The sequence below is a fragment of the Equus asinus genome, chromosome 3 (assembly GCF_041296235.1).
Source record: "Equus asinus isolate D_3611 breed Donkey chromosome 3, EquAss-T2T_v2, whole genome shotgun sequence".
Lineage (NCBI taxonomy): Eukaryota > Metazoa > Chordata > Mammalia > Perissodactyla > Equidae > Equus > Equus asinus.
In genome coordinates this window covers 109354981-109379178 of record NC_091792.1, presented here as the reverse complement: position 1 = coordinate 109379178, position 24198 = coordinate 109354981, and the positions used below count along the sequence as shown (strand labels likewise).

Here is a 24198-nt window from a genome sequence, read left to right as displayed (position 1 = left end):
CTCAGTTATAGAGGTTGATTATAAGGCAGCAGAAAGTACCAAGCCTGAATCTAGTTGGCAGTTCTCTTGTTGGAGAAGCAATTAAATAAATTGTTTTGGATTGTCCTTCATAAATCATAACTTCCACAAATACTTAAGCAGGAAAATGATTTTAAAAGAGTTTATTTGAAATAAGGTGTACCAATGATTTGTTTGCACATTTCACCAAGAAGTGGTTAAATTTTCTTTTCTTTTTCTTAAAAGTGAATGACTTCAGGGTAGGTCTCTTCACAATTTTACAGGAGAAAATACAAGACGTTTTCATCACAATGGATGTAGTCAGGCTGATACTCAGGAGTTGTGAGTTAGCTTTTAGAAGGAGGAAGCCCTGACACATAGATGTCATACATAACCAAGCTTTAGTTGTGTTAGGATCCCATAAAAATTCAGTAACATTCATGATTCAGACTATATAAATCTCCGTGCCATTAAATTTTAATGGGTTTTATTGAATTTGTTATTTGGTGGTGTGTGTGTAAAGGAAGGAGGGAGAGAGAGAGAGAGAAAGAGAGAGGAAGAGAAAGAAGTTCCTTTTCTCTCAAAGATAATTTTATTGAAGTTAAGCCATTTAACCTTTCTTTTTACAAATCAACTATTCCTATTTTTGTCCTCATGACTTTCAATTCATTATTTGGATTTAGCTATTGAGGGTCCTTAGACCCTCAAAAATAACTGCCACTGGCGATCTTAGTTGTTAAAAAGCATTATGTAGTTGTAAGTAGCCTGAGAAGGTTGTACAGGTGTATTTCCTCAGCTTCCCTGTGGAGGAGATACATTCTCTCCATGTAGGTGAAGTTAACTTTTAATAAAAGTTATCGTGAAAATTATTTATAATTCTTTGGGTCTCAGTTGAGGAGTGAATGTTTTAGCTTTGATCTTAAATGCCTGAAATTCATTTAGTTCTGATGGGAGCGTATTCTTATGGGATAATTAATATTGCTGTAGGACTGTACAATGACTTCATATATTTTTTATTTTAGGACTTATACCACCTATAAAATATTGAGTAACCATAAATTTCAAATAGTATTTTTCTTGCCACATTCTGTTCTGTCTTGAATGTTATTCCACCACTTCCTTTGGAAGTTTCTATACTTTGCCCACTTATCAGCTTCAATGAGACTTCCTCCGAGATGACTCCTTTGACCCTGAAGACTTGTCGAGGTTCCTCTAGGATCCACTCTTAGGGTACCTGTTTTTCTCACTATTAGCACTTCTCACAACTGTAATAAAATTATCTCTGTCACTAGTTTGCTGTTTTCCCTGGCACGTGGCCACAGTGCTAGGTCATGTTCATATATATATATGAGCATATATATATATATATGTATATATTTGAGAATATATAAAATCTGTAGTAATAAAGAAAGATTAAATAGTGTTTGTGAAACCATGTGTATGTACCAAGATGTTAAAATGGGACACTTTCAGTTTCTCTTGCAGCCGAAAATAAAGCTTTGGAATTTTAGACAGGCACACCTGCGTACAGACTTTGCAACAGAGATGCATTGGTTGCACTAGATCCCAGTTTGTTCAGTTATCCAGTCACGGTAGGCAGTCACTCGAGTGTACACTCCTGGTTTATCTGGCAGACCACACTGATACCCCCAGCTTACTATCCCCACGAGGAACCAAACCCGCCGGGAGTCTTCTTGTACAAGTGGGCCACCAGAGTCACCCTGAAGGAAACAGAAGGATTGATCATTTAAGTGTGAAGACAACCCAAAAGTATTAAGGAGTTTATTTCTATGGCAGTAGAAGGCATATCCATCATGACAATAAATAAAGTTAGTCTGACATTACTTGTCAAACTATTATACCAAGTCATGTGAAAATTACCGAAATCCTCTGAGTACACACGTAGTACCTTCAGCACAGTGTGAGAAGGTGAGAAGCACAGTTCCCAGACTCCATCAATTGCCTGGTTGACTGCTACTCATCCCAGGCTTTACTTGTTCGAGGAGGCTTCCCTGACCTGTGCCTTTCCTCCCCACTTCCTCCCTTTCTAGCTTTGGGGGAGATTAGGTTTTTACTGCTTGTGGTCCCACATTCTGTGTGTATCTCTTTTACGGCTTCTTCATTATTTATTTATTTTTTTCTCTTCTTTCTTATTTCTTTGGAGGAAGATTGGCCCTAAGCTAACATGTGTGCCCATCTTCCTCTATTTTGTATGTGGGATGCCTGCCACAGCATGGCTTGATAAGTGGTGCATAGGTCTGTGCCTAGGATCTGAACCAGTGAGCCCTGGGCCACTGAAACAGAGCATGCGAACTTAACCACTGCACCACTGGGTTGGCCCCCGCTTCTTCATTGTTTTATACAAGCACATTTGTGTGCCTGATCAAATTCACTCCCACTAGATCAGCTCCCCTTGTTGTAGCAGCTGCACATCTTTGCCATATTCATTGCATCTATGATACTTGTTCAGTGTCTGTTTTTCTGGCTATACTGTAAGGTCCACCAGGGAAGGGGACATACTTATTCTGGACACCATTGTATTCTAAGCTTATAGCCCATAGGAGATGCTAAGGAAATATTTGTTGAATGAATGAGTTTTTAGAAATTTCACTTATCTTCCTATTCATAGTACCCTGCATGGTGTCTGATGCATAGTATATCATCAAGAAGTTCTTTTGGTGAATAATCAAAAATAAATTTATATGAGTAAAACACTTCTTTCGACTGCTCTTAGTAGCTAGTTCTTCCATACCTACTTAATTACTGGTCTAGACAGGGAGAAGGTTCAGCGTGTGAATCACCAACTTGCATGGTGGTGATTGGCACCTGCCTCCTTTAGATCATGCATATGTGCCCAGGTAACCACTTCTCAGCACTTTCCCCTCATTATGTTTTTGCTGCTGTCTCTTCTATAGTTAGAAATTTCTCTGCATAATGTCTTACCAACAGTGGGCAAGCAAATGTTAAACTAAGACGGACATGTAATTTTTCCTGTATCTGGCCAGCTTCACCTCCTGATTGGTCAGACATTTGAGGCTGTGTTGTCTCTTTTAGACCACAGCCTTGCTGAGTTCAGGGAATGCATTGTTGTGCTAGCACAGTATCTGGCACATAGAAAGTAATACATTTTTTTGAATGAATGAATGAACAGAAACAGGATCTTGTAAGTGCTTATGTAGAGTGATTTTCTTTTGAGACAAATTCTATGCATTATTGTATTTCAGCTGAGATTCAGTGAAGCCTAGAGTGGAACACCCAGGGAAAATTTCATGAAAAGTTATGGGTTGAACTGGAGTTGAGGGAAGAGCAGAATTTGTATACACAGAAGGTAAGGAGCATCATGGGTGAAGCATGAGTAACACTCTTTTATATCTCATAGGTATCCATAAGTCAGTTCTAATTAATCCTCTTAGTAGATCTGGAATTGTCAGTGTGGGGGTATGTTGCTTATGTGATTGGTGAATTCTTTGGAAAACTACTGTGAAAGCTGCGAATTTGTTGTTACAGGGCTAGCAATAAAACAGAAACAAGAAGAGGGGCAAGAAGTGTTCCCTACTACAAAGACATCTCCACTTAAAGGGAATAAAGGGTCAGTGGGTAATTAGGGGTATCTTGAAAATTGACGAACAATTCTCTTCCACCTGCACACAACTTTCAGCCAATAAAAATGTTTCATTTTGGGGAAAGTGTTTGTGGATTGGGGTTTTATAAAAACTGTGTAAGAACTACTTCTTATCCACTTTTTCAAGAATGTGAGCACTAAATATAAAAGTCAATAATGTTTGAGGTAAGAATAAACCTGATTTTTGTGTATAAAATTCACCCAGGAAAACAGCAGCAGATTCCTCAAGAAAACAGATTGATTTTTCTTAATTTCAGAAATTTCTGATACTGAGTAGTTCTTGCTTACTATAAGCAGTTGGGTTTCAGACATAGGAATAATACCTATTAAAAGATGGAACCACATCAATTGTTTAGCTAACTTAATTAAAATTTTATTATTAAAATCTTATTCTAATTCCTTGAGTAAGAATTTCGTATTTATTGTTTATGTTTTTATATTTGGTTGAAAATTACAGGCTAGATCTATATAGTTTTTTTCTCATTTATGCTATTTTGCAATTGTGGGAACTGTTGTGACTCAAGTAACTAAGCTTTTTGTATAAATAATCTATCTTCAAGACGCTGATATTTAGGTGTTATTTATAATTTAAAATCAGTTATTGTCTATGACTCTTAGATGAGTGATTAATTTACTTAAACCGTCAGAGTGGTTGAAAAGGTTGAGATTAAAGTTATTAATATCAGTGATCTTGGTCTGGGTTAACAACAACAACAGTAAAAACAGCTGAGATTTCTTTGTTGCTTAGTACATGTCTGACACATTTAATCTCCATCTAATCTTTAGTAGTGTCTAAAAATTTAGATACAATCATTGTTATCCCCACTTTATAGATAAAAGAATTGGTTATAGAGATTTAAGGAATTCAAACCCAGATCTTTCTGGTTCTTGAGCTTGGATGGTTAACCATTCTGTAATTTGGCTTCTCAGAATTAGTGTTTCATGAAAGATCAAGTTCATACAAGAATTTTATCTCTAAAATATAGATCATAAATTTTTAGAGGATCAGGGCTGTGTATTATAATTATGTTATCTCTATGCCTATCACCATATCACATGCTAGTAAGTGCTTATAAGCTCGGATGATGGCATTGATAACATTGTCTTGAACTTACCTGGCATGCATCCACTCCACCTTGAGGTACTCCAGCACATAGCATTCCAGGCAAGACTGCTCCATTATAATTAGCTGGTGCATTACATACATCATTACTTATTATATAGACCTGTGCTTGCTCTAGATCTGTAACTGTGCTGCCTGTTAAGTATAAAAGAAGAAAGAAAATGGACTTCAGGATGTATAAATTAATGACTGTGATGAATATGGGAAGGAATAAATTTAGTCCAAACATTGTTTCTTATTTATCAAAGAAGGCTATTGAAGATGTACTTCAGAGTTTTTTTTTCAGCAGTTTCCTATAGTAGAGAAGGATAACCCCTTTACACAGATCAATTTTTCTTTTTTTGCTTTAGCTTTGTGATACAGTGCCTGTTAGACCTTAAGAGAAAAAGAAAAGTGAATCTGCTATCTTAAAATTGACCAGTCAAGGCCGGCCCGGTGCTCAGGGGTTAAGTTCCCATGTTCCGCTTTGGTGGCCCCGGGTTCCCTGGTTCGGATCCTGGATCCCAGGTGCGGACCTATGCACCTCTTGTCAAGTCATGCTGTGGCAGGCGTCCCACATATAAAGTAGAGGAAGATGGGCACAGATGTTAGCTCAGGGCAAGTTTTCCTCAGCAAAAAGAGGATTGGCAGCAGATGTTAGCTCAGGGCTAATCTTCCTAAAAAAAATTGACCAGTCGCATTTAAATTCCCCACTGAGACTTTGAATTGGAAAATTACATATTTAGTAACCTTTAATCAAACAACAAAAGAGAAATCAGTCTGGTTTCAAGGCTCAAGAACTAATTTATTTTATATTGATGTTCCTTCAAAATGACACTGCCATTTTTGTGACTGGCACAAATTTTGTCTACTCCACCAAATTACTTTCGGCCGTAAAACCACAGTGAAATATTTTCTAGGATGTTAAGCCTTTGTATTATTCCTTGGAGAGCCCATCTGCAACACAGATAGAAGCCCATGGGAATTGTTACTGCTCTCCTTCCACTCCCTAGCTGATCCTCTCATATTCCCCTTGGCCCTATTTACTCTTTCATATTTCCCTCGTTTTTATTTTCATTTATTCATTCAATAAACAAGTGTGAGTAATGCTTATGTACACATAGAGTTTCTTGCTCTAGAGGCAGAATTTATTTCATCCCAGGATACCTTAAGTGGCTGTCAATATCTTAATGGGTTTTAAAACCCTTAGAGAACACTTATCCAAATATTTTTTAAAAATTTCATTTTCTTTATAAGGGAGCGATTTAAATCCTACATATAGTCTCTGGATCATTGAAGAACTCATGTTTCTTCATCACTTTCTTTTACATTTCCCTATTACAACGTTTGAGAATTCCCCTAGTTTCCAGAGGCATTGCTTTTCTTTGCTGAGGAAACTCAGGAATAACTAGAGCTTAGGCTAACCAGAATATAGGATGGTTCTGTCCGTAGAACATGTCCTTCTGTTGTTCCCTGATTAAAAATATTACATAACAGGTGCCAGGACATTTTGTTGTTGTTGTTTTGGTTTGGTTTTATTTTTCCTGAGACACTTACCACCATATCTTCGAGATCCCCATCCTGTTACATAAGCAGTGGAACCAGGCGGAATATTCTGGGTAGCAGCTGGGAGACATATGCTGTGGATGTTTGCGGTAAAGGTGATGCTCCTGTCAAGTTCGAGAACTGCAATATCATTTTCATGAGTTGCAGGTCTATAATTGTTATGGGTTTTAATAGTCCTTACTCCTCTTCTCTGTCTAGGAAATGCTGTGGAAATACCAAAGGTGGCAGTCCATTGACGAGGATCAGAGGAGCTAAAAAAAATATGAAAACATGTTATTTGAATAGGGAATTTGTGAGCATTTCAAATATTTGGATTTTGTGTTTGTCGTTCCCCACCACCACAGGAACTATTTGATCAATATCTCTTTGCTATTTATTTCTGTATTACATAGCTAATAAATGAGTTTAACTCTACTGGCACAGTGAGTGATCACTTGTCTAAAGAAACAGAGAAAGAGTTTAGAAAACATATCTTGGAATGATGAACATCTTGGTATTTTTCTATTCCAGTGAGGATATTCTGATACTTTGATGATAACTAGTATAACACAAATCTCCCCTTTGATTTCTCCCTTCTCTACATCCTCCCATCCAAGAAACTATAAGAAGTCTGAAATAGTGTTTACTTTAGTTTTAACTTATTCCTTCTTATCCTTATTTTTTTCCCATTCTTTGCCTTTAGCCAGAAGCTCCATTTAAATAGTAGTGATGATAAGGGGCTCTTTGACTTATTAATGGATGAATAATTTTTATGTACTAAGTGTGATACTTAAAGATTATGTTGCATATATGTGTGTGTGTATATGTATATATGACTTTTATAATGTATGTTAGGTTGTGTAACAGTGACTGCTGGTTAAAAGTTCTGAAGAAAAAATTAGTTAACAAACAAATACATGAATTTTTTTATGTTGAACTTCTTTTGCTCAGGGTCTTTACAGAGAACATTCTAAAGATAGTTTTCTTTTCTTTCTTCCCTCCCTCTTTCCCTTCCTTTCCTTTCTTCCAGCAAATGCATGAGAGTACAGTTTTGGAAACAGATTTCGATTTAAATTTTGGCTATGCCACATATTAGCAGTGTTATTCAGGGCAAGTTACTTAATGTCTCTAATTCTCAGTTTACTTTTGCATAAAGTCTGATTGAGGATAGTCTCTTGCACAGTTTTAAGTATGAATTGAGACAAGTAAAGTATGTCAAGTGCAGTGCTCGGCACAAAGTACACACTCAATGAAAGTAACTCTTATTTTCATTAATTATGGTTCAACAAGCCATTACTAAGTGCCTACTTTGTATAAGGAATAGTGTGAGTCTTTGAGAATAAACATATAGATAATTATGATGTCTGTCCTTGAGCAGTTCTCACACTAATGGAGAAGACTGGCAGATAAATTAACTATCATAAATCAAAGGAACTATAGTTAAATATAGATAAGCAAATTTCTGTGGGAATGAGATGGGGGGAGGGAAGAGAGCATCAGGGAAAGCTTTGTAGAGGAAGTGACAATTCAAGAAGCCTTTCTATGAGGGCCTTGTCACTTCTATGTAGCTTGATATTAGGCCGGTCATGCCTCAAACAAATCCTCATCGAGTGGTTCTCAGTGACAACCAAGCATACAGGGAAGGTGCCAATACAAAGTTCACATAGTTTGTCAGTTCTTCTGGATCAATCATGCTCGTGAATAGAAGGATTTGAAGAGGCAAAAATCAAAGACGTTCCATGCCTTTAAAATGGTGGATTCCTTTGGCAATCATTGGTGATATTTATAAACGTGGCTTTCATTATAGTGATATTCTTTACTTAGCTTTTGGTGATTGAGTTAGAATAGGGCTTAGAATCCAGTAATGTTTCTATTACATCCTTGATTATGCTAAGTGCCTGCTAAGTCCAGGTATTTGCATTTCTGGTTCCCACACTCAGAAGTGATTGAAATCAATTAGTGCTATTCCTGTTCTTTGGACTTTCAGGTGGCAGTGAAGATTGAAATGTTTTTGTGAATTTTGTTTCTTGTGTTATCTAAGACACAGAAATAAATGTGTCAATCTAAATCAGAGATTTGATAACTCTGGAAATATCTTTTAGAATGTTTCAAATTTATTCACTGTGTAAAAAAATAGTGAGTTATAAGATAGTCATGAGAAAAATTCAAAATAATTTGCGGTTTCCTAAAACTTTTGTCCAGAAATCATGCACTAGTCTTGTTAAACTTTGCTCCCTCTTAATTTAACAAACACTTTTTGTAACAAGCACTGTATTGAGGCAGTACCCTCAAATCTGCAGAGGACTTCTTAGAAATAGTGAAGGTTTTACAGAATTCCAATAGGAAGAAATGGATATTTGGAAGGGTTATTAACATTTTAGAGAGAAGAAGCAGATTGAGCAAATGCTTTTAAGTGGGAAAATGTAGGCAGAGTCCAGGGGGAGAGAATAATCTGGCTGGAACTCAAGGTTCGTATTTTGAGAAATGTTTGGATTGATCTGATTGGCGAGCTTTGGGTGTGTGGTAAGGAGGTTGGATTCTAGACAGTGGTTATTGAAAGAGGTCTCGAAGAGAATAGATATGGTCAGAGACACACTTGAGTTCAGATCACCATCACTTTTTTGAGTGAACTTTTTGAGTTCAGTTCCCAGCAACTGTTGGGTTTTAGGATGCCCCAGTAATGAGACATGTCTGACCCTAACAGGTTTTAGTCATGCTGAAGTCTAAAGTCCTTGTATTATGGGCAGTAGGACCTTTCCTTTATACCAATAGGATAAGGTAATGTGATAAGGTAATGCATCCTACTCTCCACTGGCAGTTTATTACCCTAATGTTAAGTTGTTTAAATTCATTTTATTTATGCTACTCGCTGTAATTGATCATTATTTTTGTTCATGTGTACCTCCAACATTAGAATGTAGTCTCCCTTAAAGTAGGGTCAGTGTTTGTTTAATTCGCTTCTATAACAGATAATACTGTGCTCGTAGTAGACACTCATTTTTTTTTTTTTTTGAGGAAGATTAGCCTTGAGCTAACTGCTGCCAATCCTCCTATTTTTGCTGAGGAAGACTGGCCCTGAACTAACATCCATGCCCATCTCCCTCTACTTTATACGTGGGATGCCTACCACAGCATGGCTTTGCCAAGCGGTGCCATGTCTGCACCTGGGATCTGAACCGGCGAACCCTGGGCCGGCGAAATGGAACGTGCGCACTTAACCGCTGCGCCACCGGGCTGGCCCCTCAATCATTTTTTTAAAGAGTAAGTTAATGGCATGAGGCAGTTTGAGATCAGCCATCAGCCTTCTGATTACCTTACATGATATAATGTGCAAATTTCCTGCAAAAATTCATTTTGCTAACATTTAATGTATGTTTACATTGGCATATTTAATCCTATCGATAACACTAAGACAATAGTGTTAGAATATTATTAGTAGGAATAATACACATACATACAAGAGTATGTGCCTAATTTGACCCTAAAAGAAAAAGGCTTAGGTTCAGTAAATTTCCTAAGCTTTCAAAGCTAGGATTTAAATGAAACATTCTGACATATAAATCTTTGTTCTTTACCGTGATGATATATTATAACCTGAAACAGAGAAATAGGAGTAAATTAGCAAGCTGAAGGAGGAAAATTATTTTTGCTATCAGGAATAGGAAGAAAAGAATCATTATTTTTTTTGCATTGAATTATTTCCAACTCAATCCAATCATGTTCAGTCCTGGGCATATACGTGGAGTCCCATGTATGTGTCCTAGATGTTCCCAGATGGGTGGGTAGCTATGGCCTCACCTTCTGAAGCAGTGAGCTGCTGTCAGGATCCACATGTCACTGATCAGGATGCCTCCACAGTGGTGAACATTATTCAGGTGTAGACTGACTTGCCACGGCCAGTCTCCTTCCTCAGCCCTACTGCCTCCTATGATTCTCTCCTCAGACAATGTTATTAGGTCTGGACGGGCCCCACATTCTAAATGAGAAAAGGGGATTAATGTGCTAGGTAGATCATAATTTGTTCATTTGGAAGATGCTGTAAAAGTCTCCAACATTTACGACTTTTCTGTCTTTTCTGTATTCTTCCCCAGGACATGCTAATCTTTCCAAAAGCATGATCAATATGTTGTATTTTTAGAGTATTTATGTGACTACCATTGACTATGGACTGCATTTTAGAGAACATTTCTGAATTTAATTGGCATGTGGGCTTCAAAATCTGGAGCAGCTTCAGAATTCTCTGGAATGAGTAAGGATTAAGATAGGTCAGTGGTGGATGTACTAGCTCAGGCCATGGGTTCACTAGGAAATTTCCATCTTCTCTATAGCCTTGCTACTCAAAGTATGGTCTGTGGACCTGCATCATGGGCATCCCCTGGGAGCCTATTGGAGATACTGATGCTGTGTGGAAACAACCTAAGTGTCCGTCAATGGATGAATTGATTGAGAAAATGTAGTGTGTATACAAAAAAAAAAAAATGGAATATTGTTCAGCTTTAAAAAAGAAGGAAATCCTGTCATTTGCAACAACATTAATGAACCTGGAGGGTATTTTGCTAAGTGAAATGAGCCAGACAAAGACAAATACTGCATGGTATCACTAATATGTGGAATCTTAAAAGAAAAAAAATAAGTCAAACTCATAGAAACAGAGAGTAGAAAGTGGTTACCAGGGACTGGGGGATTGGGGAAATGGGAGATTTTGGTAAAAGGATACAAACTTTTAACTATAAGGTGAATAAGATCTGAGGATCTAATGTATAACATGGTGACTATAGTTGATAACACTATACTGCATAATTGAAATTTTCTGAGAGAGTAGAATAAATGTTCTCACCAAAGAAAAAAAAGGGGGGTAAATATGTGAGGTGATGGGTGTGTTACCTAACTAGATGCGGAGAATCTTTTCACAATCTATACATATATCAAATCATGGTGCTGTACACTTTAAATATCTTACAATTTTATTTGCCAATTACATCTCAAAGCTAAACAAAATAAAGAAATATTGACTCTCAGATCCACACCAGAGAGTGAATCAGAAGCTACATTTCCCCCCAAGTTTATGGAGGAATAATTGACAATATAATTGTATATTTTTAAAGTATACAACATGGTGATTTGATATGCATATACATTGTTGAATGATTACTAAGATGATGATAACTAACACATCCTTCACCTCACATAGCTAACTCTTTCTGTGCGTGTGATGAGAGTGCTTAAGATCTACTCTTAGCAACTTTCAAGAATCAATATCATGTTATTAACTATAGTCACCATGCTGTACATTAAATCCTCAGAACTTATTAGAGGCTACATTTTAATGAGTGATTCATGTGCACATTGCAGTTGGAGGAAAACTGTTCTTATCAAGAAGACTCTGGGAGCTGGCCCCATGGCCAAGTGATTAAGTTCACACACTTGGCCTCAGTGGCCCAAGATTTCACTGGTTTGGATCCTGGGCACAGAACTACACACTGCTCATAAAGCCATGCTGTGGCAGCATCCCACATGGAAGAAATAGAATGACTTACAACTAGGATATACAAGTATGTGCTGGGGCTTTGGGGAAGGAAAAAGAAAGAGGAAGATGGGCAACAGATGTTAGCTCAGGGCCAATCTTCCTCACCAAAAACTTAAAAAAAAAAAAGAAGACTCCATAGTGGTAATGCAGGTCATTATGGAGGTTTATGTTCACCTCTATAACTAACTCTATGTTACCAATTGTGTCCTTGAAAAGGAGTTACTTTAGGTCCACAGAATGTTCTTGAAGGTAGCTGAGGGTTTCTAAGTATCTAGATGAGGTTTATTTAAACATCTCAAGAGAGCCTATGAGTACTCCAATTGCTAGGCTGAAACGGGAGGGGAGGGCAGAGAGTGGGCTGATCACTTAATTCCTCTCAACTCCCATTCCCATGATTTATTTACTCTTGTTTAGTTGATTACTAAGAAACTAGAGGTAAATCATCACCAACAATTTCTATTGTTGGACTGGCTCTAAAGCAGTGACACTCCTTCAATAGGACAACCATCCCAAAGCGGTTTTTCTAACAGACTTCCTAGGTGAGGAGCACCAGACTTCCATTAAGAATATACATGAAACAGTTTCCTTTGCTTCATCCTCAACCAAGTTCTCTAGTAAATTACTTAAGTGCATTTTCATTGAAAAGAAGCATGAACTAGATATAGAATGAAGTAGAAAAACACCCACAGAAGTAGCGTTACCTTGTGACAGCACTTAAGTATTTGAGATAGGCCAGCCACTGATGTACATCAAACTGATTTCTAACTACATTTTATCAGCCAGAGAAGTAAACTGCTGTTTTCTAGGGATTATGTTTCTGCTATCCTTGCCTGAGAGTATACAGAATGACATTGGAAAACAGTGAATTCTCCTTCAGGTTATAGACATAGAACTGACAACACTTTTTATATTTTTCTTATTATACTTTATGATTAATCAAAATCCAAAACAAAACAAGCTATTCTAGTGGTTAGGAGAAGCCATATAAATGATGCCACCAAACATAATTTGCAAGTCTACAGAAATGCCATCATGGAACCAGGGCAGGAAAAACTTCCCAAAGCTGCCACAAATTTTTCATGAGTTCAAACTTGATACAGAGTGGCATGCCATTGCTACTTCTTCCTTCTTCTAAAAGGATGGGCTAGCTTGGCCATCAGTCCATGGGCCAATGGAATCAGCAGAGTCTTATCTCCACAGCAACCCCCATGAGTGAACTACGAATAAAAATACCACCTCAATAGGCACTGCCTTGGCAAAGAGCACGAATGACTTGAACATTTACTCTTTATATTTTGGTTAACTATATTTATAAAGTAATTTTAAAACTTACCTTGAGTGAGAATATTTACTGTATCCTGGTCAGTAATTTCTGGTGTTAAAGAAAAGTGAGAGTAAGATCAATACAATAAGGACTATGTATCATTTCACCTTAATTTCTTAAAGTGTAGTCCTCAGATAACCATGATTAAAATCACTTAGAGAGATGCTAAAAAACAAATTCCTAGGCTTAGCTCAGACTTGCTGAAAGAGTTTCTGAGTCTTAGGGCCCAAAAATCTTTGTTTACAATTTTCCCCCAATTTATTGTTATGTAAACTAAAGTCCATGCTTGAATTTCTCATCTGACACAAAAAAATACTTAAAAGATATTTAAAAGATATCCCTGTTCTCAAGTCACTCAGTTTAGTTGGGAAAACAGTAGCATGAGCAAGTCATTGAGATACGATGTGATAAATGCTACAAAAGAAGTTAATTTTTCATTTAATCTAATATATATATATATGTGTGTAGATAGGTATATCTGTATTACTCTACTGATACTATTCTCAGTAGTGCAGGTATAACAGTAAGCAAAATACAGGGAGTTTGCCCTCACACAATTTACGGGTAGAAATTAATCAGGAAGCATTCAAATAAATTTAAGTGTATAGAGGAGAAGAGAAGGGAGAGAGTAGCTACTGCTCTCTGAGAGATTCCAGAAGTTATCTTGGTGAGAATAACATTTGAACTGTAGTTTGAAGACCTAAAAGGAATTTCTCAGGCAGATGAGAGGTGAAAAGGCATTCCAGGTAGAAGGTATAGTGGGCACAAAAGTGTGGGGGTGTATAATATTTGTGGAGCAATAAAGTTGGTAGAGCTAGTGCAAGTGTTGCATGAAGGGAAATGGTGGGAGAGAAAGTAGAATGGTGGGAAGGAAAAGAGAATCTGTTGGTCAGATAGCGGAGGTCTGTCTATTCCAGTTTACGTTCTGCTTGCCAGACAGTTTTCTCTGCATGTCCTACAGCCAGCTCAAACTCAGTCTATCCAAATTTTATCTAAAATTTGCTATTTATATTTCCTTTAGTAAATGGCACCACTTCCATCAATAGCTAGAAATCTGAAATGATCTCTAAATCCTCCTTTCTCATTTTTTCCACATCTTATTGGATTCAAGGTTTTGTACTTTCTAGCCTCTAACTATCCTTTGAATTAGTCCTATTCTCCCCATCCCTTTGGCTACTACTTTAGTTCATGCTTTCACATTTGCCACCTATACTATTCAATAACCTTCATACTGGGTTCCCTGCTTCCACTTTTGTGCTTCTCAGTGCGTCCACCTCTACTTTACCAGATTGATTTTTCTAAAAATGTATGTCACATGATATCCTTTCCTGCTTGAAATCTTTTAATGAGAAATCAGCTTCTTATTTCCTATAAGATAAATCTAAACTGCTGAGACAGGTTTTCATTCTCTCTAAAATCAATTTATGCAAAATTATTTGTTGCCGGAAGTTTCACAGGATTTGGGTATCACATCTGCTTTGTGAGTGTCAGAAGAGCCATAACATCCTTTTGGAGGCAGAAAATAAAAAGAGCTGATCACACCTTTTTGTTCTTTCAACAGGAGAGACTTGAATTCAAATCCTGATTCCCCTACATACTGACTGCATGACCCTGGACAATTATCTATCTTTTCTGAGGGGGACAATAAAAATATCTATAAGATGTATTTGTTGTGAGTATTAAACAAATACATGAGCATCAGCCAGTCAGAAAGGACACAGCCAGCCATGGAACTGCAGCAGTCTTGGAGGCCCCTGTTGTGCTAACCATTAACGCTTTAGTTGCAGAGGACAGGGTAGGGATGGGCGGATTTGCAGGGGCTGGGGAAACAACTCTGTTGGCTGGTGCAGAGTTGTTTACCAACAGATAGGAAGGCATTTCAATATTTTAACAAATAGTACAGCTGTAACCGGTATCTACTGATTGAATACCAGTCCACTGTGGGAGCTACCAAAATCCTTTAATCTTGAGCTTATTACGAGGGAATCACAGTTTATTAAACTGGCGGTACAGGACAAAATTAGAGGTGTGTCCTTAAATTCTATGTACGTGTTAAGTAATTCCTTTCTTTTAGTCATGCAACAAATATTAATGGAGTATCTATTATGTGCTAAATACTGGGTGGTAGAAGGACAGTAGGATGAACAAGGCAGACTTGTTCTTGCCTTTAGAAAGCTTAAGGATGAAGATAAACAATACAAAAATCACGCAAATAATTTTGTAGTTTCAGTTGTGATAAATGTTATGAAGGAGTCTGTGACACAGGTAAAGGATTGAGAAATGGAATTACAAAAGGCTTACACTAGAAAGGAGTGATTCAGATGAGACCTGATGGATGTGAGGGTGTGATCTAGGGAGTGTTATAAGAAACTGGAACAACGTATGCAAAGACCCTGAGGCAGGAAAGAGAGAAGCTTGGCAAATAGAGAAAATGAAAGTGTGGCCAGATTATGGTGAATGAGGAAAAGAGTGCTATAATAAATGGCTGGCAGGCTAAGTATGAACCAGATCATGCAGTGCTTTAGATGAGATGGCCATATTATTTATTGTCCAAACCAGGACACTTAGGGAGCGATATTAATAATGGTTCTTGCACAGTTGGCATGAACTGAGACTGTCCTGGGCTAACCGGAAAATATGATATCCCACTTGCAGGTGATATTTTGGTGGGGAGCTATGGGAGACTTTTAAGCAAGATTGTATTTGTATTTCCTTGATCAATATGTGGACAGCGAATTGGAAGGGGCCAAGAAATTATATAAGAAGTAGTAAGGAGGCTAATGCAGTAGTTCAGGTAATAAATGATGTTAGCTTGGACCAGAGTGACAGGATAAGGAGGGAAAACATGGAAACTGATTCAAGACAGGCAGAAGGAGAGAGGATAGTCAGAGAGGAGACAGGGAAAATCCTAAGTCTTCTAATTTACTTGTTTATTCTACAAGTATTTACCGGATACCTTCTGATTGTATGATCTGTTCTGGGTGAGGTGAATCATAAATTAAATTGTTCTCTGACCTTGAGCAGCTGTTTACCATTCTGATAGCATACCTACAATTGAACAAGTCACAACAACATCCTTCCAAAGAAGTGTTGAAAGGGGAAATTAATGAAGAATTTTTAGAGAATAAAATTTCCTATATGAATGCTAAATGATTCTATAAACTTCGGAATGTTTCATATTAGAGAGCTATATATTATATCTATCTAGCTTTATAATATATTGTTTTCATAAAGTCAGTCTCATTAAATTAAAATGTGAATTATAACTGGTTAAGTTGAGGGATGTATTGAAATAAAATGGTATATAAAAAATGGTACTTGCGTGTTATCTCAGTTGAAGGGTTTATTTCCAAGTTTCCAGAGTTATTCAGTACTTGGTGTAAAACAGCCTCAATTCTTCTTTTCATTAATGCTCCACTGTTTGGTCTAGTGAATTTAAATTTCATGACAGTATCTGCTATCACACCACTACCACTTTGCCTGAAAACCATAAAGATATTTTTAAAAATGGGTAATTATGATAATTTTCTGCTGTTCTATTTATATACTCTTCTTGATTAAAGATTAAAAAATTTTTACTCGAGGAATTTAACTTTAGAACATATTCACATAACACTGTTTGCATATGTAATGACATATCACAATGCTGTCTCGCAAATATTTGATTTCAGTGCATAGTACACTGTACCCACCATTCAATATAGCTGGCTTGGAAGCCAGAATGCCAGAGTTTGAATACCAACTCTACCCTTTACTGTTTGACTTTGGGTAAGTTATTTATTTCTTAATCTTTCTGTATCTAAGTCTACTCACATTAAAATGGGTTGTTATGAAGATTACATGAATTAATATATGCAAAACTTTTGGGAGGAGTACATAGCATACAGTAAGTGTACTGTAAGTATTAGCTATAATTAGACTTCACAAATCTTCAGAAAAAAACAAACTACAATGAGATATCACCTTATACTTAACTATAATTAACAAGACAAAAAATAACAAATGTTGGAGAGGATGTGGAGCAAAGGGAACCCTTATACACTGCTGGTGGAAATGCAAACTGATGCAGCCACTACGTAAAACAGTATGGAGATTTCTCAAAAAATTAAAAATAGAAATATCATGCAATGCAGCTATCCCACTACTGGGTATTTACCCAAAGAACATGAAATCAACAATACAAAGAGATTTATGCACCCCTATATTCATTGCAGCATTATTCACAATAGCCAAGACTTGGAAGCAACCTAAGTGCCCAACAACCGATGAATGGATAAAGAAGATGTGATATATAGATATACAATGAAATATTATTCAGCCATAAAAAGGACAAAATCATCCTGTTTGCAACAACATGGATGGACTTTGAGGGTATTATGTTAAACAAAATAAACCAGACAGAGAAAGACAAAGACCATATGATTTCACTCATATGTGGAAGATAAACAAACACATGGATAAGTAGAACAGATTAGAAGTTACCAGAGGGGAAAAGGAGAAGGAGTGGGGAGAGCAAAAGGGGTAAAGATGTATGTATGTGTATATGTATGGTGATGGATAAAAACTAGACTATTCATGTTGAGCAAGATGCAGTGTATACAGAAATTGATAAATAATGTACACCTGAAACTACACGATATTATAAACCAATATGACCTCAATAAAAAAAAGTCAATGGATGGGTTACACATAATATTAGACAAAGCTGAAGACAGAGATGAAGAAATCACATGGAAGGTAAAAAAACAGATAAAGAGATGAAAAGAATCAAATAGAGGCTAAGAGACAGGAAAGGGCTCAATGTTTACCTAATACAATACTAAAGAAGATCACACAAAAATAAAAGAGTTGCAATATTCGAAAAGATAATGAGAATTATCTAGAATTGATGAAGATCACAATGAGTCTGAAACATACTAAATAAAAGAAAACCCACACACAAATAGTATGTCATCACAAAACTCTGAACTCCAAAGACAAATGGAAGATTTTTCAAACAACAGAGAAAATATTAGCTACCAAAGAACATTTTGACTGAAGGGCAATTTCTTAATAGCAACAATGAAAGGCAGTATATAATCGTACCTTCAAAGTTCTGAGAAAAAATAGCTATCTACTTAGAATTTTATATCCACACTAAAGTGTTAGTCAAGAATGAGGCTAAAATAAGGACAGTTTTCAGATCAAAGCAAAACAAAAAAATGTATAGTTTATTGCTTATGTACTCTTGTGAAAGAATTTATAAAGGAAGTACTTCAGTAAGAAGGAAATTGAACCCAGAAGGGGAGTGTAAGGTACAGGTACGGGAAGAAATAGGAGCAAAGAAAATGGAAAACTGATAATCTAAAAAGGCATTGACAGTTACGATGGCTAATTTGGAGTCATTACAAATAAAGTGGAACTTAAAACATCATTAATAATAGCATGAATAAGAGTTTCAAGTTCCCTGTATTATCTGAAAGCAAGGGTAGTGGATTAAGCCAACTCTCTTTGTTTAAATTTTAAGGATAATTACTAAAATAAGATAAATGGGATGTAGAACTTCAAACTAGTCAAAGAAGAGAAGAAAATGAGGAAAACTCAATCATACCAAAAAATGGGATAAGACAGTAGGAAAAAGAAGCATAGAAAAAGCAGGATAAAGAACACAAAATTATATAGAACACAAAATAAATCCAAATGTAACAGTCATCACAATAAATGTAAATTCCAGTTGAAGGTAAAGAAGATCAGGATGCATTAGAAAATGTAATCTAGCTGTCATCTTACTTCAGGAGAAATATCTAACCTATAAGTATAGATAAATATTGAAAATAAAAGGGTGGATAAAGATATATTGGAAAATAAGAACCATAAGAAAGTCAATGTAGCCATAATAGTATCAGACATAAGTGATTTTAAGATTAAAAAACATTAGAGATAAAAAAGATTAATACCTTGATAAAAGATAATTCATTTGGAAGATATAACAATTCTAAACATATAGGCACTTGATAATATGTCCTTAAAATATATTGAACAAGGAGAAATAAACAAAGCCATAGTGGTAGATTTTATGTGAATGACATAATTATTAAGATTAATAGGAAGGAACAGAATTCATCATCCAGAAACTGACTCACAGATATATGTAAACAACGTATCATAGAAGTGGAATTACAAATCTGAAAGAAAGTGACTCATATGGAAAAAATAAATAGATCTCTATACTGTACACAAACAAAGCACTTGAATATGAACAGCAAAAATTTAAAACTACCAGAAAATATGGGAGAATGTCTTTATATACAGGAGGAGGAAGGATTTCTTAAATGACATTTTGCAACTGATTTTCCACAACAGAAGATGCCATAAACACAGTGTAAAGATGTGCTATAGGCAGGGAGAATATGTTTGCAACTCAGAAAGTGACAAATGATTGGTACCTACTATTCATACAGGACTCCTATGGATCAATAAGAACAACACAAATAATAGAAAAAAATGGAAAAGATATGAATTTGTAATTCAAAGAAGAGGGATCCTCAGTGAATGATAAACATAAACAGATGCTCAAACAGGACTAAGTGTTTTACACCTACTAATTTATTTGATCTTCATAGCAACTCTATCAGAGAGTCATGCCCCTTCCTCTTGGGAACTGTGAGTTAGAAACTGTCTTTTCAAGGGTAATCATCTCCTAATTTGTTGGCCTTACTATACCTCAAATTTTTGATTAACACACTAGATTTTAAAACACAAAGGAAAGGGGAAAAAGTGGGATGTGTGTTTGCATGTGTGTATGTGTGTATTTCAGACAGAGGGAATAGCTTAAATGAAGGTCTTGAGATTAGGGAGAATGAAGAACTCAAAGTAGTCTAACAGGACTGGTGAGTAAAGAGCAGGATGGAGACTAGTGAAAGATAAGCCCAGAGATGGAGATGGTAGGAGGATGTCAGATAAAGGAGTGTTTAGTAAACTTTGTTTTAAAATTTTCGCTACTCTCCAGACCTTCCTGTATCTGACTTCCTCCCACCGTCTCTGTCTCTGGGCTTATCTTACACTCCACTCCACCCTGTTCTTTACCCACCAGTGTAAATGTCGCAGTGTAAATGTATATACACATATACATGTAATCTATATATATACATATCCACTACATATGTATCACGATTACATATATAATATATATACAGAGAATATATATTTATTTATTTGTAATATTTGACGTATAATAAGGGTAAGGAGTGGCCATTAGAAGGATTTTAACTAAGGGAATAATATATTTAGATTGTTGTTTCAAAAAATCTTTCTGGCTGCTATGTAGAATGTGAAGTGCAGCAAGACTGGAGGAAAGGAGTCTCCAGGAGAGAGAAGGTTGACGGCAGTGTGTTTGAAGAAAAGTTATGAATCTTAGAGATATTTAGGAAATAGAATTGTGAAGATTAGATTATTGGATCCGTGGGTTGAAGGAGAGACAGGAAATAAAGATGATTCTCATATTTCTTTCTTGAGAAATTGGGTTGAAGGTGATGGCATTGATAGAGGTAGGCAACATTAGAAGAGTAACATATTTGGTGGGGGAGAGGATGGGTTCAGGTCTGGACATATTAAAGTTGAGTTGTCTGCAAGATATCCATATAGTTGTGTATATTCATGTCTAGAGATAAGAGGAGACGACTGGCCCAGAGATACAACTCTGAGAATAATCAGCACATAGGTGGCAAGGAAGCCGCTGAAAGGAGAGAATAAGAACTGAGAAGATGAAAGGCTTATAGCACAGCCTGACATTCAACAACATTTGAGAAATGTACAGAGAAGGAATAAAAACTAGCAAAGAAATTGAGGAGTAACTGGAAAGGTAAGAGAAAATCAGGGTGTTTATGGTCATAGAAACCACAGGATGGCACTATTTCAAGGACAATTCAAAGTCCAACAGGTCCAAATACTGTTGAGAGGTCCAAACAGAGGACTGACATGAATTCTTTGGAGTCTGTGATGTGGCTGTCATTGTTGAACTTGGCAAGAACAATTAGCATTTTGCGGTGGGGTCAGAAGTGAGAATGCAGGGGATTGAGTGGTAAGTGGGAAGTGAACAAAAGGAGAGAAAATGTACATGGCTCATTCAGTCCTACAAATTTTGCGAGCTATTGGCTAATACAGAGAGTTCACAAGAAAGTACTAAGGTAAATGTGTACTGAACTGACTGAAATGCATTTTGCAAAATACTCTCCCTGTGGATTCTTCCTACTCCTCTAACTGCTCAACAAAACTTACCTGACCAGAGCTCTGTGCTCTTGGGTAATTACTAGGTGACTACAGAGAATAAGAAAAATTAATTTTCTTGTGGTGTTAGTATTCAAGAAAGAATTAATATAATTCTTCTCCCTTCCACATAACTTTTGCATATTACTTGAAGGATTGAGCAATGTCGGCATTTGCGATGTTTGTAGTAGGGTGAGTGAGGGTGACTGTTTTAGTTGAGAGGGCCTGTCACTGATAGACACATATTCAACTAAGGCAGGAATGGCAAATAGCTGGCACGCGTGCCACTATTCCCTCTGTTGTTAATTCATGACTGACATGCTTGGATTTAGCCATAGCATTCTTTACATTATAGTATTCCAGGCAAACAAAGACTAGAAGCTACTTTTGATGTTGATTATAGTGCTCTGATCTTGGATTAATACATCAGCACCACAGCATTGCATGACTTCAGGAGGCACTGTTTACATAGACTGGAATATGAATGGTATCCACTGTTTTTGTATAATAGGATAGCCCTGTTACTGCAGTTCACCAGCCTCTCTTCTCCCCTTTCCTCTTTTCCCCGCCAAGAATTGAAGTAATATGGTTATTTACATTAGTAGGTAAATCACATGTGGCATGTTTCATTTGTATTTTTGCTTTAGCATTTTTTAAGCTGTTCATTATACTATCTTCATAATATTGCAACAAATTTTGTGAACATCTCGTTCATCATCCATGCTGTGAACAAAAGTCAAATATGCCAAATTGTATCTATGCTTATATATTTTTTGATACAGTTCCACTCACCTGATTTTGACAACATGAGCTTTGATGAACTGATTTCTTAAATTTGACTCTTTTAATGTTTTAGTAATCTGTAGAAAGAAAGGAAAAAGACCTCTCTGTAATTGTAGTTCTTCCTCTCCTTCCTCCCAACTCTACAACGTGGGACTTATGGTAATGAGGAATAGAGACTTGAGTTTTCAGTTCAGTTCAGTTTAGTTCAACTCCATCTCAGTACATGTGGGATTGATTTAGGTTCATTATGTAATCTTTTGCTGCAGTGTCTATTTCTTCATCTATTAAACAAAGACAATAATGAACAGGATCTCTCTTCACTAGAAGTCATTCCAAACGCGTCAGATATTTTATTCAGTGAGAACTCATGTTATGTGATTTGGTGACTGTTTCCAAGGTGGTTGGGGCAGGAGCCAAGCCAACACCGGGGGAATCCACTGGTATAACTTACATTGTGTGATCCCTCACAACTGTTTTAAAGTGAGTAAAACCAGATTAAAATGAGTAGCAGTGGAGAGTATGATGAGAAGGAGAAGCAAAGGACAGTCTTTTCCTTGTTATTTCTGATTAATGCATGAGTATCAGAGGTTATTTTTTAACATCAGTAGGTAATTTCTTTAGCTATCTTAACCTTAGCTATCTCCCTGAATCATTGCTCAGTCTCGGCAAGGATGGTCCTCTTGAGGTATAAGGATCAGCTTCACAGTGAACTAAGATTGGTTCTGTAATTGTAACGGCTCTTCCAAGATGCAGGGTCTGAGGTATTGACGTTTCATAAAGGAAAGTGGATTCCATTGGCTTGTACTGTGAGGTTGCAACAAAGTCGAGGTAGACATGAAAAGATAAAGATGGGGAAATTAATAAGTAGTATGCTGAATATTACATTGTCAGGATTTGAAACCAATTCTTCTTGAAACTGTGAAGTTTGTGGAATCTGTATTATATCACACGGTGTCTTTTAAGATATCCATTCCTATAGGCTGATATCAGACCAACCAGTTGTTTGAAAAAATGGTCATTTTCTTTCTTTCCAAAAAGGCCTTGAAGGTTTTTAAGAATAATAAGACTATTGCTTTCATGGAAATAATTAATGTTCCTATTTTAAAAATTCAATAAATACTCTTAAGTATTAAGAAGAAAGCAAAAAATGACACCAAATTCTATGATCTAGAATTAACTGTTGCTGTCATTTGGTGAGCTATATTTCAGTTAACTATGTAGGAGGATGGGTTTTAATATGTTTATTCATATAGTGTATTACAGGAGGTATTTTAGTAAAATTGTTTAACTTTAATTTTACTTGACTTTAACAGAAGTAAAAGAAAATGACCTAAAGCTGAAGGAATGGCTAAAATTTGGATAAATATTTCTTGTAGTTGTATGTTAATTCATGATTTGGCATTGCACCAGCATAGCCTACACTGGAACAAAGTGTTAAAAGTCCGTTTTAATTATGACATTTTTGTTATGTGGAAAACTGTGAAGATCAAGGTAATAAGCAACATAAAGAAAGTGAGTTGATTAATTGATTGATATCCATAAACAGGGATAAAAGAGGAGGCCTGTTGTTAAGTTTCCATATTTCACAGAGTGGGTAAAATTGCCACTGATTCTTTCATTAGAACTTGTCAAATGCTTGGTAGAAAATTAGCAGATGCTGGAAGAGGGTGCTAATGGGATAGTGGAAAGGGCAGTAGATGGAGAACACAGAGATAGCTAGCTTGCTATGAGAACCTGAATGAACCTTGTAACCTTTCTTCCTCTCACCTTCTCCATCTGTAAAAGGAGAACAGTCAAAAGTGTATTAAAAAAATTTATCTGTACACAACTAACTGCTATAACTCCCAGAAACTACGCATCTACTTTTAGTGAGCTTTACAGTCAACTTTTTGGCCCTTTCCCTTCCTTCAAAATTATTACTGTGTTCAAAGGGTCAAAGGAGTTTACTTTCACGCTCATTTGATTTTGTAACCTGTGATATTGAGCTTTTTGTGACAGTGGACAAAAATCAAGTAAACAATGAAAAAAGAGAGAACTATTTTATATTTCCTTAC

The 24198-nt window shown here is 36.4% G+C and overlaps 1 protein-coding gene across 1 annotated transcript in view; it reads right to left on the bottom strand.

Annotated features, from left to right (window-relative positions):
• Positions 1–1406: 1406 nt before the first annotated feature.
• TMPRSS11D (transmembrane serine protease 11D) overlaps positions 1407–24198 on the bottom strand; it is a 55116-nt gene continuing 32324 nt past the window's right edge. The window contains exons 4-10 of the mRNA XM_014860172.3: positions 22154–22221; positions 16440–16597; positions 13127–13165; positions 10065–10242; positions 6279–6538; positions 4735–4877; positions 1407–1718 (exon numbers count right to left, since the gene is read on the bottom strand). Coding sequence (XP_014715658.3) covers positions 1557–1718; positions 4735–4877; positions 6279–6538; positions 10065–10242; positions 13127–13165; positions 16440–16597; positions 22154–22221 — 1008 coding nt within the window. The 3' untranslated portion in view covers positions 1407–1556. The remainder of the gene's footprint in view (positions 1719–4734; positions 4878–6278; positions 6539–10064; positions 10243–13126; positions 13166–16439; positions 16598–22153; positions 22222–24198) is intronic.